Genomic DNA, 17,565 nt, shown 5'->3' on the forward strand with positions numbered 1-17,565 from the left:
CAGGTTTTAGATCTCACCCTGGGTCAGCACACGTGAATCACATGAGTTCATTAGCAGCTTCTGGAGAACTTCACGGCATGTTGAGGAGGTCATCCAGCCGTTTGAATCAGCTGTGTTGGATCATCTGAGACCTGGCGTTGGACAGTCCGGCACTAAAGTTTTGTCCGGAGCTTCTGTCACGACACGAAGCTGCACAGTGAAGAACAGTTCGGCACACTCTTACTCTGTAACTTGTTTATTTAACTTTACATACTGTATAAAGTGTTCTGTATATACACAATATACACGACACAGGTAGTGCAGGTTTTATTTTACAGGGCTGTCTGCTTACAGTTCACATTTTGCATGATGAATAATCCAGTGTTTAACATTCAGTCCTCTTCAGTTGGTGAAGCTCAGACCTGTTTGGTTCCCTCCCAGAACGGGTGCGACTCCTACAGGAGCCACACTGGACACGGAGCCTTCCTGTTGTGACGTAACAGTCCTGTGCCAGGCTGGGGTATGACTACCAGCCACACTGTGTGAGAGTACACACCACCACCCCAACATGCTTTGGAAACACTCGGCGCTGATGACATGTGGCATGTTATTATGCAAATCACCAAAGTTAATATGACCAATTTTCCTGCTTATGAAAGGCAATTTTTGTCACATTTCCCCAAACTGACTCAGGCACTTTCGCTGCATAACACCAGCAGTGTGTTTCCACACATCTCCTGCCAGAGCGACAACGGCGTCACTTCACAGGTTTGGGAATGAAAAAAGGGAAAAGGGAGAAAATAATAAACAGAGAAAGGCACTTGAGGGCAACAGACATGGCAGTGGGGTTCAAGTGGAAACAGGTTTGACACAATTGAACATAAAAGCCTTCCCACTCTGCGCACCGGCATCTGGGCTGTCTCTTCTTGTTTTAACACTGATGTGGCGTGAAGCTAAATACTGTCAGAAGGCACGAGATCCAAACCGACGCTGAGACATTAGTGAAGATGTGGAGCTTCAAATTTGTGCAGAATGCATGTAAGTGCTGCCTTCTGACCACTGACTCAGGCTCAACGATGTCAAACAGCCGCTGCACGCTCACGATGTTTCTGTCCGTACATCGACGGCGTCCTCGCCGTGTCATATCCATCAGAATGTGTTAAAGAGCACCTTCCAGGTCGTCCACCCGTTCTACCTTTGTGCCTTTGAGCACCGAATGCTCCGAGTTGTTCCCAGATTGACAGATGGAGCTGCAGCAGCTTGTGGTGGTGAAGGTATGTCCTTACTCTCAGCTATGACACCAGCTTTGGTTGGTGACCAAAAGCATCCCATCAAAGCAGCAGAGCTCTTGCGTCTGTGATGACGAGGTTCAGGTCGTCTCCTCTTCGGTGATGTTTTCTGGGCACGTCCAACCAGGAGGAGACCCCGTGGCAGACCCGGGACACAGCTGAGCTGTTCGGGAACGTCTCATTATCCTCACTTCCTGGAAGAACTGGAGGCAGCAAGGCATCATCAGTTTGTGGTGCCATGCTTACTAGTACCAGTACATTTTTAGGGAGGTGGAAATACGTGAAACTGGTTCTGGATTTGGCACGACGTTGGTGGAGGTTAAAGGTTAAAGATATGAGCCCTGAAAAGCTGCAGATCATCTCACCTACTCAGCTCAGACCGTCCCAAGTATTTGGACTGAGTAGGACTCAGTTTGATATATGCTACATATTATCAAACTTAATCTTATCAAGCACTGCAAATGACCTCAAGTTCCTCGAGGAACCAGGAGCCAGTGATGCTGCTTTGGCCAAATCTTCATCCTCAGCCCCTTTTTGAATCTGTTCCAGGATGTGAGATATTGCTGACATGTCTCACCTGCTACAAAGATCTAAAACATCACTTTTTAAACAGGATTTTGTACGTTGTGATTTAAAGGGACTGTCCCAACCCATAAGTGCATACAGCCTGCAGTTCTCTTTATCTGGATGTTGATCACCCGTCTGACTCTTGACAATAGTGGTAAGGAAGGTGCTTTTGCTGTGGCGTGGTCACGGTGCTGTTTGAAGGCTCGTACAGTAACTGCGAGGGAACCCATCATAGTGTCTGCTCAACTTTATGATCCTCAACATTTAAAACTGTTTCTTGCACATGAGTCCAGTATGTCGCTGCTCCCACTCAGTGAGCTCAGCGTTATGCAGAAAGCTTCTCTTCTCATTTCCATTCGTCTCGTGTTAAAGACACGACTCGGGTCCGGGTGCTATAGCAGTCCGGTCCACAGATTGTAGCACGCGGTGTTAATTACAGACTCCAGGTGATGATACATGGACACCAGCTGAGGAGGGGGGCTGCTGCCGGCCTGCGGCTGCAACGGCAGCGGCTCCCGAAACACGACCTTTAAACTCTGCGGGAGGAAGATGAAATCTGAGAACTTTGCATGACTTTATTATAAGAAAAAATAAGTCAGACGTGTATAAGAACTCACAGTTTTTCCAGCTTGGTTGTCCAGAAATACCAGAACGAAGCAGTCGGTGAACTTTTGGTTCAGAACAGCCTGAAGTACAAAGACACGAGTGGACGTTAGCTGGAACGAGGTGAACAAAAGTCTGTCTCCACAGATACAGAAGAAATATGTGTTACTGCAGTTCATGTGTTGGAGCTCTCACTCTGAGCTCGATGCTCCATCCTCTCACCTGTAAGTCACTCGAGGTCTCTTTTACACTCTGACTCGACTGATCTAACAATCGAGTCTGAACACGAGTGAGACTAATCAGTGTCGCATTACGTGTTGCAGGTGTTTCTAGCTCGAGTCTGCTAAATGGTCCCATTTGTGTCCAGAGAAATGCTACTAGAGACTAACGGAGCTGTGCTTAGAGATGACGTTTGGGGTCGTGTTTCCAATATTTTTTAAAGGGATCTCGATGACCCTGAGCATTAAAGGGAACGCCTTCATTTGGTTGTTGGCTGGTAACGTTTTGCTGCCCGTTTGTGAAGCCACAGCGGAGGGAAACTCATGGATACAGGGGCCTGTGGGTTTGCCACTTTGAACTCTTTTTTTCTCACCAGATACTGGATGCCGTTGTCGTCGAAGTGTCTGCAGCTCTGAGGGAAGCGACTGAGCAGGACCTTGATGAGACTCTGGTACCAGGCTGGACCCATGGTCAGGAAACAGTCCTGCAGCAACACATTCACACTACAGTTACAACACTGACCATCAGAAACTTTCACTGGGTTTCACCTGCAAAGTCAAATATTCAAGCTGCAGATGTATCATTTAAAAGCTCCTCCTTTAACTAACAAAATCCTGAAGCCTCCTGATGTGTTAGGAACATTTACCTCCCATTCACAGCTCCTGCTAACATGTATGTGCGAGCTGATGTTTGATCTGCAGGTCACCTGCAGCTGGCTGAGGTCACAGCGAGAGCCTGATCACCTCCAAATGTTTCTCATACTGTGGGAGCACCGATGCTTAGCTGTGTGCTGGTGTTGCTTTGCGTTTCAAATGACAGGGTGTCGAGCTGCTGGCGGTTCATTTGTGTCGAGCTGTGGTCTTAGTAATCAAGGTGTTTGGTATTGCTGGTGTTTGATGGTCATAACTGAATCTTGATTTTAAGGCTAAAATTAGAGTCTCACCAGCTGCGGGTCGATTTCCCCCACTGATCGGCTCTGCACAGCCTCCAGCAGCTCCTCCAGCTCGCTGAACGACAACTTGGCCAGCTTCAGTTTATCCAGGGCCACATGCTCGCCGTGGAACAGCCTCCTCCACAGGTTGTCCCTGCGGCAGTGACCCATGGCCTGCTCCACGCTGATCTGGATCTGTCTGCGGGCAGACGCCACCTCGTTGTTGAGAAGAGGGAACAGAGGGGAGGCGTAGAGGAGCCCCTGAGCCTCTGGTCCACCGCCTGTCAGAGGGTAAAACTCGTTGCCATCACTTGGAGCCAAGGGTGCTGAAGCTTCAGACGAACCCTCCTCCCAGAGGTCCTGCTCAGAACCACGTGACCCAGAAGCCTCTGCTCGATCCTGGGAGAGCCGTCCCCCCAGCTCTCCGGGATCACGGTGGATCTGAGGAAGCTTCTTAAAGCGGCGCATGTCTGCAGTGAGGCGTGGGAATAGCTCCCGCTGACTGGTCATGATCACGTAGAAGCGTAGCCTAAGAAAGGGGACGAGATGAGACTCAGCAAAAGTTTATCCAGTGCCTTCAGTGATGTACTGTTAACACATTTGTTTGGCCCGTGAAACGTCCACCAGTCCTCTTTAGGTTGTGTCAGGACATGTCAGATAAAACAAACATGGTGTCAGCACAGATATGAGTAACTATCACACAGTCTCTGTGCTGCAGTCTGTAGATCTTACCTGAGCAGATGCCTCTCCCCGTCTGACTGCTCCTCAAACGGAGCAGCGTTGTGACACACCACCAGGGAAACATCGAAGTCATCGTGGTGGGGCAGACCGTCCAGATCCTTGTAGGAGCCCGAACTAAAGCAAGAGGAGCCAACAAAGGTAAAGTTAAACAGCAGATATGAGGAGAGAAGGTTTATTCTGAGGTCAGAGCTGTTTCTCCACCTGTTCCACAGAGCCACCAGGGCATACTCGTGAAGGTCAGGCATCGCCTTCTTGTTGTCAGTGGCGACCGCAGCCTTCGACATGCGGAGCGGCTTCATGCCATACGTGCTGGCGTGGTCGGTGATGTAGTTGTAGAGCTGGTGAGCCGTTATCATCCCCGTGGAGATGGAGAAGCTCCCTGATTTACACAAGAATGACAGACGCTCAGAAGGACAAACACAGTTGTTCCTGTGCATACAGAGCCCGAGAAGCTCTGATGGAAAAACAAATATCTGCTCATCGATCCAGAACGGCTCAGAGAGCGCTGCTGGTGACGCCCGAACGGAGGCGGGACACAGAGGGACTGAACTCGTCTTTCAGTGAAACAATTTCAAATATTTACTCCGAATATCATTTCAGTTGGTTCATTTGGTTTGCACTGACCACCAGAGGGAGCTGGAGAAGACGCTAAACATGAACACAAATTCACCTGAGTAGACTTCCAGTACTCGTGCTAGCAGAGGTTAGCGAATAAACTCTGTGCTAAATCAACCACAGGGGTGGGGGGTAAGAGGTGAGCTAAAGTTGTTTATTTCAGAACAAAAAAGAAAGTTCATGAACCATCGCTGTGGATGATTCAGATTTACCTGTTTAGCTACAGGAGTTTAACCCAAACTCACCGTGTGCACCTCGATCCGAGGTGCACACGGTGAGTTTGGAATCTAATCCAGACCACTTCCTCCCAAAGGTCTCGGTGCACTTATTTTTTTCTGCACGTCTGCATAGTTTAAGCCAAGACAGCAGAGTTTGTTTTTTAAAATGACCACAACTTACATAAACGTGCTGCAAATAACTTCAGTGAAGTCACAGCACACGGACACATTTTCAGATGCAAGTCTTTGTTAAATGAAGCTGGTGGAAAGACTTCATCTCATGTATCAGGGACCATTAGGTAAAAGGGGGAAAGTTGAAAGCCGGAGGCAAAGAATACAAATGAAAGTTATAACCTTGCACTTTTTAAGGTTGGATAAACCTAATCGCACCATAAAAATGGGGAATGCCATTCGCACTTTAGTGAGGACGTGCAGCTATATGGTGGATATAACTGGATCCTTAGTTTGTATTTCCCATCAGAACCAGTGTGTGTATTTGTGTGGGCACTGACCCACAGTCCAAATGCTTCTAATCACATGATGATTTTTGGGCCTATTTTTCATTTGTCAGTTTGTTTTTTTTCTGGTCTTTGTTTCTGGTGAATTCGAGTTTTGTTCCCTTTAGTAAATGTTCTGTACGCCGTTCACTGTGTTGCCATCTTTTGTTTACTTTCACTGGCAGCTGCTGTAAATGTTGAAAAGCTAGAAATCATGGCAGAATCAAAAAAACATTATCATCATCATCACATGGGATTCGATGCAGTCAGCAACACCAGAATCACCTTGAAAGACGTGGTTGCGGCCGAACTTGGGGATGTCCGGGTGATGGGAGATGAAGTCGTCCAGGAAGTCGGTGAGCTGGTAGCCTTGCCGTAGCGTCATGTGGCAGCCGACCAGGTACTGGTGAACCACTCGCAGGTGGAAGTCGTAGCTGAAGGAGTGAACGTGCATGGTGTCCCTGACTTTATCACACTCCTCAGTGAAGAGCATGGAGAGCTGCAACAGAAGGTTGTGAGACGGTCATCACCAGGACAGCGTGACACAGACGGGAAAAGAAGGAGGTACTCTAACTCCAAACTCAGTCAGTCTGAATACCTCTGCAAAACTGATCTGGCAGACAGCGCTAACTCTGAATGTCTATCTGTGCGATCAGCCATGTATGAAACTGTTTTGCATCTGAAGGGGAAGGACCTGCTGTTCCAGCCACTCCAACAGAGACTGCTTTGTACAGCACACCTTAAGGCCCTGCTGCACTGTGACTCCCATCGCTCCTTACTGAGAAGCTTTTGTAAGCAACTTTGATATCAATCAGATTCATAATAATATCCTTTTTAATTAAATCCAACATCAAAAGGGAGCTGACAAAAGCAATAATTGCAAATGCAAATGGCTGCAGTGAGAGGCTGTGCTGTGCAGTTAATTACAGCACAATAAGAGTTTACAAGGAGCTCTAATTGCTACTCCTGCTCTTACTTTGATCTGGACCATTTGCCTGGAACGTGCACAAAAGCAGCTTCATTATATCAAAGAGCCAAGAAAAGACTGCACAGCGTTCTGTAGCTACAGACTTTCATCTCTTCGCCGTCTGGAACCTTTTCCTGCCTCGACACTTGTCCAGAAACTGGCAAAAGGGCAGAAGACTTTCATCAGCACCCTCACCGCAGAGATAAGAATGAGGAAGAATATTCTTTTGCACACAGGAATGAAAAGATGAATATTAACTTTTCTCTCCCCAGCGGTGTTCCTGCAGTCTGGCAGACAAATTAAGTGTGACCTCCTGGCCTGTTATCTATGGAGCCTGGAAGCCAATGGGACTGCGCGGCTCTCCTCAGTTCATAGGTAGTTCCTGTGTGTGTGTGTCCTCCTTGCTATCACGCTAACATTTATTATTTCCTAACCTGTAATCCCAAATGGTTCATGTTCTAGTTAATTAAACACTCCGTGTAACTTTGACAAGAACAAATTGCCAGTTTGAGTCGTGGGGCTGCAGCTCGTCTCCTGTCAGCGGCACTCGGTGGAAGTGAAATTAATGACAGCGGCTGCATTGACGGGAGAAGCTGCAATCAGCGAGGTCATACAAGAAGAAGAAAAAGAAGAGAATAAAAAGCAAGCTGATTGAAAGAAAGACAAGCAGAGCGACGAGAGGAAAGCTCTCAGACTGTGACATCCATCGATGCGTCCCTGTGAGGCTCTGCATTTTCACTCCTGGAAAAAAGACTCACATTTCTGCAGTGGTACTATCACAATGCAGTGATCTGAAACCCAACAGGAGTAACAGCAGTTATCCAGCTGTGATGTGTGTACTACAACTGCAAACATACACTCACAGCCACTTTACCAGGTACACCTTTCCCCCTTCAGCACTGCCGTAGTGCTTTGTGGCACAGATTCGACAAGGTGCTGGCACCATTCCTCGTGGTTCACACTGACATGATAGTGTCACACGCATGCTGTAGATTTGAAGTCTCCTGTTACATCACATCCTAGAGGTGCTGTGTGGGATCAACACTTTGAACCTTTGATTACAGCAGAATCAGGTTCAAGAATCCAGTTTCAGATCATGAGAGTTTCCTGACATGCCATGCTCTCCAGCTGGAAGACGGGTACATGGAGGAGATTCATCAGAGCAGATAAGCTTCCAAACTGTCCACTATTGGCGAGGCTGTGGAAATCGTAAGCCGTGGTCTCCTGGTTTTACCTGCACGCAGCAGCACTCGGTGTGGTCTTCTGCTGCTGTAGAGCTTCTCACTCGGTGTTTTCAGGGATGCTGTTCTGCATACCTTGGTTGTAATGAGCAATTGACCGAGTTATTGTTGGCTTCCCATCAGCTAACAGCAGCTTGGCCAATCTCCTCTGACCACTGGCATTTACTGGACCATCCTCTGTAAAGCCTACAAGTGTCTGTGTTGAAAAATCGCACATTCATCACTTAAATAACATTTGCTGATGCTTGGATTGAACTTCGGGTCTTCTTGACTATGCCTACATGTCTACATGCATTGAGTTGCTGCCATGTGATTGGCCCATTAGTATTTGCAGTGTTGGTGTCTCTAATAAAGTGGCTGGTGAGTGTCTGATTCTCTGCTTATGTATTTAGTACCTGATTTTCTTAACCGTAACACCCTGAGGATATGTTAGTGTGAGTGTTGCAGTAAGTTTGCTTTCTCTGGCTGCTTGGTCAGGTTTAGGCACAGAATAATTACATACATTACTAATAATTCAGAAAACCCTTATGAAGAGAACATCGAGGGAACAGTTTACCCTGCCTGGGTTAGGGTAAAGGGTTACCGGGGCCCCGCCCTGGAGCCAGGCCTGGGGAGGGTGCCCGAGGGCGAGCGTATGGTGGCCGGGCCTTAGTCCATGGGGCCCGGCCGGGCACAGCCCGAAGAGGAGACATGGGCCCATCCTCCCGCAGGCCCACCACCCGCAGGAGGCGCCATAGGGGTCGGGTGCATTGTGTGCCGGGTGGCGGCCAGGAGCGGAGGCCCTGGCGGACTGATCCCCGGCTGCCAAGACTGGCAACTGGGACATGGAATGTCACCTCTCTGGTGGGGAAGGAGCCTGAGTTAGTGCGTGAGGTTGAGAGGTACCGGCTAGATATAGTCGGGCTCACCTCTACGCATGGCTTGGCTCTGGAACCAGTCTCCTGGAGAGGGGCTGGACTCTGTCTCAGTCTGGAGTTGCCCCTGGTGAGAGGCAGCAAGCTGGGGTGGGTATTCTAATATCCCCTCAGCTTGCTGCCGGTACGTTGGGGTTTTTCCCGGTGGATGAGAGGGTTTGTTCCCTGCGCCTTAGGGTCGGGGAACGGGCCCGACTGTCATCTGCGCTTATGCGCCGAGTGGCAGTTCAGAGTACCCAGCCTTCTTAGAGTCCCTGGGTGGGGTGCTGGAAGGTGCTCCACCTGGAGACTGTTTTCCTGCTGGGAGACTTCAATGCTCACATGGGTAACGACATCGAGACCTGGAGGGGCGTGATTGGGAGGAACGGCCTCCCTGATCTGACCCCAAGCGGTGTCTTGTTATTGGACTTCTGTGCATATCAGTTTGGCCATAACGAACACCTTGTTTGAACATAAGAGTGTCCATAAGTGCACGTGGCACCAGGACGCTCTAGGCCGCAGGTCGATGATCGATTTTGTAATCGTATCACCAGACCTGCAACCATATGTTCTGGACACTCGGGTAAAGAGAGGGGCTGAGCTGTCAACTGATCACCACCTGGTGGTGAATTGGATCAGGTGGCGGGGGAGGACGCTGGACAGACCCGGTGCACCTAAACGCATAGTGAGGGTGTGCTGGGAACGTCTAACAGAGGCCCCAGTCCGCGAGATCTTCAACGCACACCTCCGGCAGAGCTTCAACAGCATTCCGAGGGAGACTGGGGACATTGAGTCCGAATGGACCATGTTCAGCGTCTCCATTGCAGAAGCTGCTGCATTGAGCTGCGGCCGCAAAGTGGTTGGTGCCTGCCGTGGTGGTAATCCCCGAACCAAATGGTGGACACCAGAGGTGAAGGAAGCCACCAGGCTGAAGAAGGAGTCCTACCAGGCTTGGTTAGCCTGTGGGACTCCGGAGGCAGCAGACAGGTATTTACAGGCCAAGCGGAATGCGGCTTGGGCAGTGGCTGAAGCAAAAACTCGGGTGTGGGAGGAGTTCGGAGAGGGCATGGAAAAAGACTTTCGGACTGCCTCGAAGAGATTCTGGCAAACCGTCAGGATGGGAAAGAGGTGCTCTACCTGCACTGTGTATAGTGCTGGCGGAGCGCTGCTGACGTCGACTGAGAAAATTGTCAGGCGGTGGAAGGAATACTTTAAAGGACCTCCTTAATCCCACTGACACGTCTTCCGAGGAGGAAGCAGAGTCTGGGGATGAGAGGAAGGACCCGCCAATTTCCGGGGGCGAGGTCACTGAGGCAGTTAAACAACTCCTTGGTGGTTGAGACCCTGGTGTTGATGAGGTCCACCCCGAGTTCCTGAAGGCTCTGGATGTTGTAGGGCTGTCCTGGTTGACACGCCTCTACAATGTTGCGTGGAGATCAGGGGGCAGTACCCCTGGACTGGCAAACCGGGGTGGTGGTCCCCATCTTTAAGAAGGGAGACCGGAGGGTGTGTTCCAAATACAAGGGGATCACACTCCTCAGCCTCCCTGGGAAAGTCTATGCCAGGGTGCTGGAAAGGAGAGTTCGTCCGCTAGTCGAACCTCGGATACAGGAGGAACAATGCGGTTTTCGTCCTGGTCGCGGAACACTGGACCAGCTCTTTATCCTCTCCAGGATACTCGAGGGTGCATGGGAGTTTGCCCAACCAGTCTACATGTGTTTTGTGGACTTGGAGAAGGCATTCGACCGTGTCCCTCGGGGTGTCCTGTGGGAGGTGTTGCGGGAATATGGGGTGTCTGGCCCATTGCTACGGGCCATTCGATCCCTATACATCCCTATGCAAGAGCTTGGTTCGCATTGCCAGCAATAAGTCGGACTCGTTCCCGGTGGGTGATGGGCTCCGCCAGGGCTGCCCTTTGTCTCCGGTTCTGTTCATAATTTTTATGGACAGGATTTCTAGGCGCAGCCAAGTGGCGGAGGGCTTTCACTCTGGTGGCCTCAGAATCTCATCTCTGCTTTTTGCGGATGATGTGGTTCTGTTGGCTTCATCGGTTCCTGTCCCAAGTGGAGGAGTTCAAGTATCTCGGGGTCTTGTTTGCGAGTGATGGGAGAAGGGAGCCGGAGATCGACAGACGGATGGGGGCTGCAGCTGCAGTAATGCAGATGCTGCACCGGTCCGTCGTGGTGAAGAGGGAGCTGAGTGTAAAAGCTCTCAATTTACCGGTCGATCTACGTCCCTACCCTCACCTATGGCCACGAGCTGTAGGTAGTGACCGAAAGAACGAGATCGCGGATACAAGCGGCAGAAATGAGCTTCCTCCGAAGGGTGGCTGGTCTCTCTTAGAGATAGGGTGAGAAGTTCGGCCGTCCAGGAGGGGCTCAGAGTAGAGCTGCTGCTGCTCCACATCGAAAGGAGCCAGCTGAGGTGGTTCACGCATCTGACAAGGATGCCTCCTGGGGTTGGTGTTCCGGGCATGTCCCACCGGGAGGAGGCCCCGGGGCAGACCCAGGACACGCTGGAGAGATTATCTCTCGGCTGGCCTGGGAACGCCTTGGTGTTCCCCCGGATAAGCTGGAGGAGGTGGCTGGGGAGAGGGAGGTTTGGGCCTCTCTGCTCAGGCTGCTGCCCCCGCGACCCGGCCTCGGATAAAGCGGATGAAGATGGATGGATGGATACTAATCATTATCAAATACTCAAACTTAAGACAGATCATTTCAAAATCGAAAAAATCTTTTCCAGCTCACGATAACCTAATAATCACAATCTGGATGACCACACAAGCTTGTAAAGTTTGTGCACTTTCAGTGATTTATTTTTCTCCTATAAACTTTTTTTTAATGATTGTTTAAATATTATATTCTAGATTTTAAAACAAACTCCTTGTGGCCCCACCCTCACAGCCTGCACTTTGCAACCTACCATTACACTGTTAATTAATACTTGACTCAAGCTCATTTAGCTTTACATTACAAAGAAAATATATCAAAATAGTCTGAAAATATTAGAAGATAAAATCAATGAAATGAGTCATTGATGGCATGATTCAATTGTAGCTACCATCACGCTGCTAAACATGCAGCATTTAAGCAGAAGTGGCCCAATAACTGAGCCTTGGGGAACAACATATACTTAGTCAGATATACAGTTATAAACACCCAGTGGTCACTAACAATTTAAATGAATTAATAGTTCTGTATAAATTCTGTATAATAGAAATTATACAGAATTTTCCAGTATTGTATCTGTAGCAGCGGAGCAGCAGAAGCAGCAGTTTACATTCTGTGTAATTCAAAGACTGAACCTTCACACATGAACACAGACCCTAGCTCCAATCACCACCTGGCTGCTAAAGAAGAGGAAGAAGAGGAAGAAGAGGAAGGGCAAAAGAAAAACAGTGGTTGCATAAAAAATTAGCTCCAACACCCAAAACACCAAACCAACAACCACAGAGAAGACAGCCTGTTGAAAACAGAAAAGGAAAAGGAAAATCATAGAGGTGCTTGGCCCTCACCTGATCCTCAACACAATCAGGTATAAATGCATCATTTTTATTGCATAACTTAAGTCTGAGTCCCTGCCTTAATCTAAAGATGCGTTTTTACAGTCAAGCTGTAGTTTGCAGCAACAGTAGCTCCCACAGTGCACTTGATTTAACATTAAACCCAATCATTCCCACAGAGACAGGCAGGTAAACTTGAAAGGAAAGAGACCAGGACTGATGAGAGCAAGCATAGAGTGGCGAAGAGGGGTGGAGCCTGATTGTAGTGAGACACCCCTCCCTTGAGAATGGCTGGGACATACCGCACAGTCAGATACTGGTGTGGCATCTGGAAACGGCTTGCAACGAGGTTTGGTGAGGAGGCTGCCCTGATGGAGAGATGACATGAGGTGGGACTAGGCAGACACAGAGACACAGACAGATGGATGGAAAGGAAGACTGAAGATGTGCTAAGAGATCAAATAAAACCATTTCAGACTACAAATATCCACATTACATACACACTCTAGAACTGTGGACTTGGATGAGTTTATTGTTTTTAGTGTGACACTAACCAGCTAAACACTCAGCTAATCTGACTAGCTGATAGTCACAGTAATATACATCTTGGTTAGTAGGAAACTACTTGTGGTTAATACGACTTCAGTAAAGCATCATAAGACTGATATATCCATCGATCAGCCCCAACATTAAAACCACCATCCTGTGGTTAAGCTGCACATCCTTCTGTTGGCCTCAGGATCAGGTGAGTTCCCACAGATGCACCGTCAGACTGGGATAGGCGTGTTAGGAGGCCAGCTCAACGACCTGGGCTTGGACTTATAATAATCACATGATATGTGGTTCTAATGTTGGGCTGATCCATAGCTATTAGCAAACTTTACGCTTCATTCAGTAAGTTGGTGTCACTTCACTAACAAGCTGCCTGCTATTTCTCAGTATTTACCAGAACACTGTCAAAGCAGGAACACATTAAGTTTAAAGCACGCTGCTGTAAACCCCAAATACTAATGCAACTAATGTGTGTTTATTTATAAAGACATTTTATACTGACAGCACTAACAAGTGCTAACGAATGAATTACCACAGTCCTCGTCCTGAACACCGTCTGAAACTTTGCATGTGTGCTGGGCAATTAAATTCACTGATGATCAGAGGAACACGAGAAACAATATTTGAACAAATTAAAGTAGAAAAAAATCTGCATCTTAAAATGGAAAAGATCCCACAGTATTTTCACATTTAGGAAAAACACGGAAGTGTTGCTATTAAAGGGGAAGAGTTCGTTTCTGCATGCAGCCTGTTATGATGGCGTATTGAAACACTGTTCCAGACGCATTTTTCACCTCTTAGATCTGAATAAAAAGAATGAAACTATTTACTCTGATATTATTGTCTCAGGCACAGATCAAGCCCACCTTCCAATCAAATCTTTTCGCTTATGAGGGACATCCAATGAGGAGAAAAATGGGAGGTTTTGTCAGACGGATGATGAACTGAGGGGTTGCACTGATATTATTGATATTAACAAGGCTTATTCTGCAAATCATGCAAAGCTACTGTAACAGAGCCAAAGGACAAAGGCTGGAAATAAACAGATCCCCTTTAATGTGGCCAGCATGAACATTCATTCTTTTGATATCTGTGTGTTTCTCACATGTCAACAAGTCTCCTGTTTAAAGTGTTTCAGCAACATCGTCATTTAAATGCAAATCATATTCTAAACTGTTTAAAATTATCTATTAATTAAGAAGCAATTCATTGCTGTTGTGTATAATGTTTGGGCCCATGTGAAGAGCCACTTCAGAACGTGCTCTCACCTGTAAATACTGACTGCAGTTATGACTCCCTCTCTAACACAGGGAACACATCTCTGGGCTTTACAGAGATAATTCATTTTAAACATAAAACACATTGTTTACGCTTAATTTACTCAATGTCAAGCTTTTTGTTGAGGATTTATGGACATCTTTAATTCACAATAGCTGCAGCGAATGCACCTTTCTTCCTTTCTCAACACTTAAACCCTTTGGCCTCCCCACTGTGCTTAGAGGCACAGGCTCTTTCAACACAGTCAACCTCTCACATCACTTTGTAGACATCCTGACAACACCACCGGGAGGGAAACAAACAGCATGACATCTTTCAAAACATCTTTCTCTGCCTTCGTCACATCAAAGTGCACCGACCCCCTAATCTGAAAATGGATCAGTCACAAGTGGGAGAGATGTTCACCTAATATAGAAGCAGAACAAGGACCGAAGCTGCTGGCACTCGGGATAAGAGCTGAATCTTCAAGGTCGGAAATTCTTCAAAAATCCATAAACAGAAGTGAAAAAGCACCTCTGCTCATGCACAGAACAAACAATCGCAGCTTTGTGCACAAGGGAACACCATGAAGTTGTACTTTGGTACTTCCTGTGAGCCATCCTAAAGCAGAAATGGCATTTATACAAGATAGAGGACATTTCATTTAACAAGTCCATATAAACAAAGTTTAGCAAAACTAATGGCGATTAGCTTATGTTGTCTTTTTTTTATTGAATATTGCTGCGTCTAACTTGGCTTTAAAATTCATGCCTAAACTACGAGGCAGATTAATGCAGGTCTCATTATTTCCCTTCATGTTTACACGTCCTGTTACTCGATATAAAAACTGATGGTTTGATTCATGACTCCACCCAGAAGTATTCTTGTAGGATTTTCATTTATTTTTTTATCTCTGGTTGCCGCTGCACACCATGCCAGGCACCACCCCAGTGTGTGGTTTAAGCTGCAGCTGCTCTAAAACAGCACTATTGCTCATTAAAATCCTTTTTGACATATTTCTGTAATGGTTAGTCCACCACTATGTGCAAGTTCTTTCATCTAAATGATCATTTTCACCAAAAAACAGAAAAGAAATAGTGAAATATATTATGATCTTTATAAGACGCCAAATTACAGATAAATACTTGATTAACCTTTCATGCACAGCGGTCACTACAGTGGACACAGCTGTTCAGAGGCTGCTTCCTTGTGTTGGTGTCAGTGTTGATGGTAAACACATAAACCACAACACTGGACACTGATGTGTCGCTCCGTACATACCAGTGTCCACCGGAGTGAAAACGTGTAAAAGACTTCATGTTTAAAAAAATCTAATACATTTTTCAAGCCCAAAGATGAATAAAAACAGAGTGAGGTTGTCATTCATGCATCAAAGGGTTAAATAACCATAAAGAAGTCCAGTGTGCCAGTTGTTATCTGCCTTAAAAAATAACATAATTGTTTCATTTTAAACTTTGACAGATTTCTAAAATATTTGCATTTTTTGATTTTATCACAGTGTTTGTTATTATGTAATAAATGCATTCGTATGCAGCTAACAGCTCTTTGAAAATCCATTTTTGGAACAAACCCCGCATGTTGCACAGATTCAGCTGCAGTAACAGCTGTACAAGTGTAAGGCAAGTTTATTTACAGCAAGGTGATTCAAAGCGCTTTACAGAGACATTAAAAAACAAAAACAAATAAAAAGCATGAAAAAAATGTAAGTTTTGAAATTTAAACTTAAAAGTAAAACAGAGCAGATTTGGTGCTTTATTCAAATGCAGCTGAGAACAGGTGAGTCTTCAACCTGGATTTAAATAAACTGAGTGTTTCAGCTGATCTGAGGCTTTCTGGGAGTTTGTTCCAGATATAAGGAGCATAAAAGCTGAATGCAGCTTCTCCGTGTCTGGTTCTGACTCTGGGAACTGATAAAAGACCGGATCCAGATGACCTGAGGGATCTGGAAGGTTCATACTGGGTCAGGAGGTCACTGATGTATTTTGGTCCTAAACCATTCAGAGCTTTATAGACCAGCATCAGAACTTTAAAGTCTATCCTCTGACGGACAGGCAGCCAGTGTAAAGACCTCAGAGCTGGACTGATGTGGTCCACTTTTTGGTCTTAGTGAGGACTCGAGCAGCAGAGTTCTGAATGAGCTGTAGTTGTCTGACTGATTTTTTAGGTAGACCTGTAAAGATGCTGTTACAGTAATCAAGCCTACTAAAGATGAATGCATGGACTAGTTTTTCCAGGTCCTGTTGAGACATCAGATCTTTTATCCTTGAAATATTCTTGAGGTGATAGTAAGCTGACTTTGTTATTGTCTTAATGTGTTTTTCTAAGTTTAGGTCTGCATCCATCACTACACCCAAACTTCTCGCCTGGTTTGTGGTTTTTAGATGTATAGATTGAAGTTCTTTGGTGACCTGTAATCGTTTTTCTTTGGTGCCAAAGACTATTACCTCAGTTTGTTTTTGTTTAGCTGGAGAAAATTGTGGCACAACCAGTCATTGATTTCCTCAGTGCATTTACCAAGAGCCTGTACAGGGCCTCGGTCTCCTGGTGACATTGTGATATATATTTGTGTGTCATCTGCACAGCTGTTTATGTGATATGTCAAACAAACAACGCTGATTCATCCTTTGAGTTTAGTAACTTTTGTATGTTTGAATGATTTATAGTGAAGCTGCCAAAAACTAAAAGGATGCTCCTCTGACGCTGGACCAGTACAACAACTAATGATGAGAGGATCAAAAGGCTGTTTGATCATCCTTTTGTTCCTAAAACTTGGAAAAGGTTCCACCTGAATTATTTCCAAAGTACTTTTGTTGTTACTTTGACTCTGGTTTCTTCAGGCTGTGTTGTAAGCATATTATTTTATGCATCAGACAATAATACATTTGATAAATAATGCATCTTTAGATTAAACCACGTGGAGTATGCTCTAACAGACGAGGTGAAATGAGATGGGAAGTGCAACATGGCTGATAGTAAAATACTGTCAGGGGGCCGAGCTGCAGGCTAAAGCCACACATTGTCAGAAACAGTCCACCAATGTTGAATTTGCTTTAACATATTTGGCGTCCAGATTGATGGCAGCAACTGTCACTCGTGCATGATCGAGGAGACCTCACAGAGAGGAGAACTTGGACTTATTTCTCCCTTCAGCTAAACATCAGCAACTGTTAGAAACAGCGGGTCTGAAACTGGAGGCAAACTTAAATAAAAATAGAAATAAATAAAAACCAGCTGACTGTTTGCAGAACTAAACAGCTCTGCAAACAGTTGAATTAACACCCACTTACATTGAAATGGGCTTTTAAAAAGTTCCACTTCACTTTGTCGCTAAAAGCAGGCAGACCATGTGTGCCTGTTCTAAAATACTTTTCCTCCTTGCAGTAATACAGTGGGGCAAAAAAGTATTTAGTCAGCCACCGATTGTGCAAGTTCCCCCACCTAAAATGATGACAGAGGTCAGTAATTTGCACCAGAGG

General features: G+C 46.3%; 1 protein-coding gene across 9 annotated transcripts in view; it reads right to left on the reverse strand.

Moving 5' to 3' along the window:
• Positions 1-219: 219 nt before the first annotated feature.
• Positions 220-17,565, reverse strand: part of szt2 (SZT2 subunit of KICSTOR complex) — a 106,843-nt gene continuing 89,497 nt past the window's right edge. For 7 of the 9 annotated variants that reach the window (XM_005734980.1, XM_005734982.1, XM_005734985.1 and 4 more), the window contains 8 exons: positions 12,562-12,627; positions 5,945-6,158; positions 4,531-4,708; positions 4,321-4,443; positions 3,601-4,117; positions 3,031-3,141; positions 2,453-2,521; positions 220-2,371 (listed from right to left, as the gene is read on the reverse strand). In XM_005734980.1, the coding sequence (XP_005735037.1) occupies positions 2,228-2,371; positions 2,453-2,521; positions 3,031-3,141; positions 3,601-4,117; positions 4,321-4,443; positions 4,531-4,708; positions 5,945-6,158; positions 12,562-12,627 (1,422 nt within the window). In that variant the 3' untranslated portion in view covers positions 220-2,227. The remainder of the gene's footprint in view (positions 2,372-2,452; positions 2,522-3,030; positions 3,142-3,600; positions 4,118-4,320; positions 4,444-4,530; positions 4,709-5,944; positions 6,159-12,561; positions 12,628-17,565) is intronic. The other 2 variants (XM_013911341.1, XM_005734986.1) reach the window with 1 other exon arrangement.

This window comes from Pundamilia nyererei, unplaced genomic scaffold (assembly GCF_000239375.1).
Source record: "Pundamilia nyererei isolate P.nyererei 1_Seehausen unplaced genomic scaffold, PunNye1.0 scaffold00061, whole genome shotgun sequence".
Taxonomy (NCBI): Eukaryota; Metazoa; Chordata; class Actinopteri; order Cichliformes; family Cichlidae; genus Pundamilia; species Pundamilia nyererei.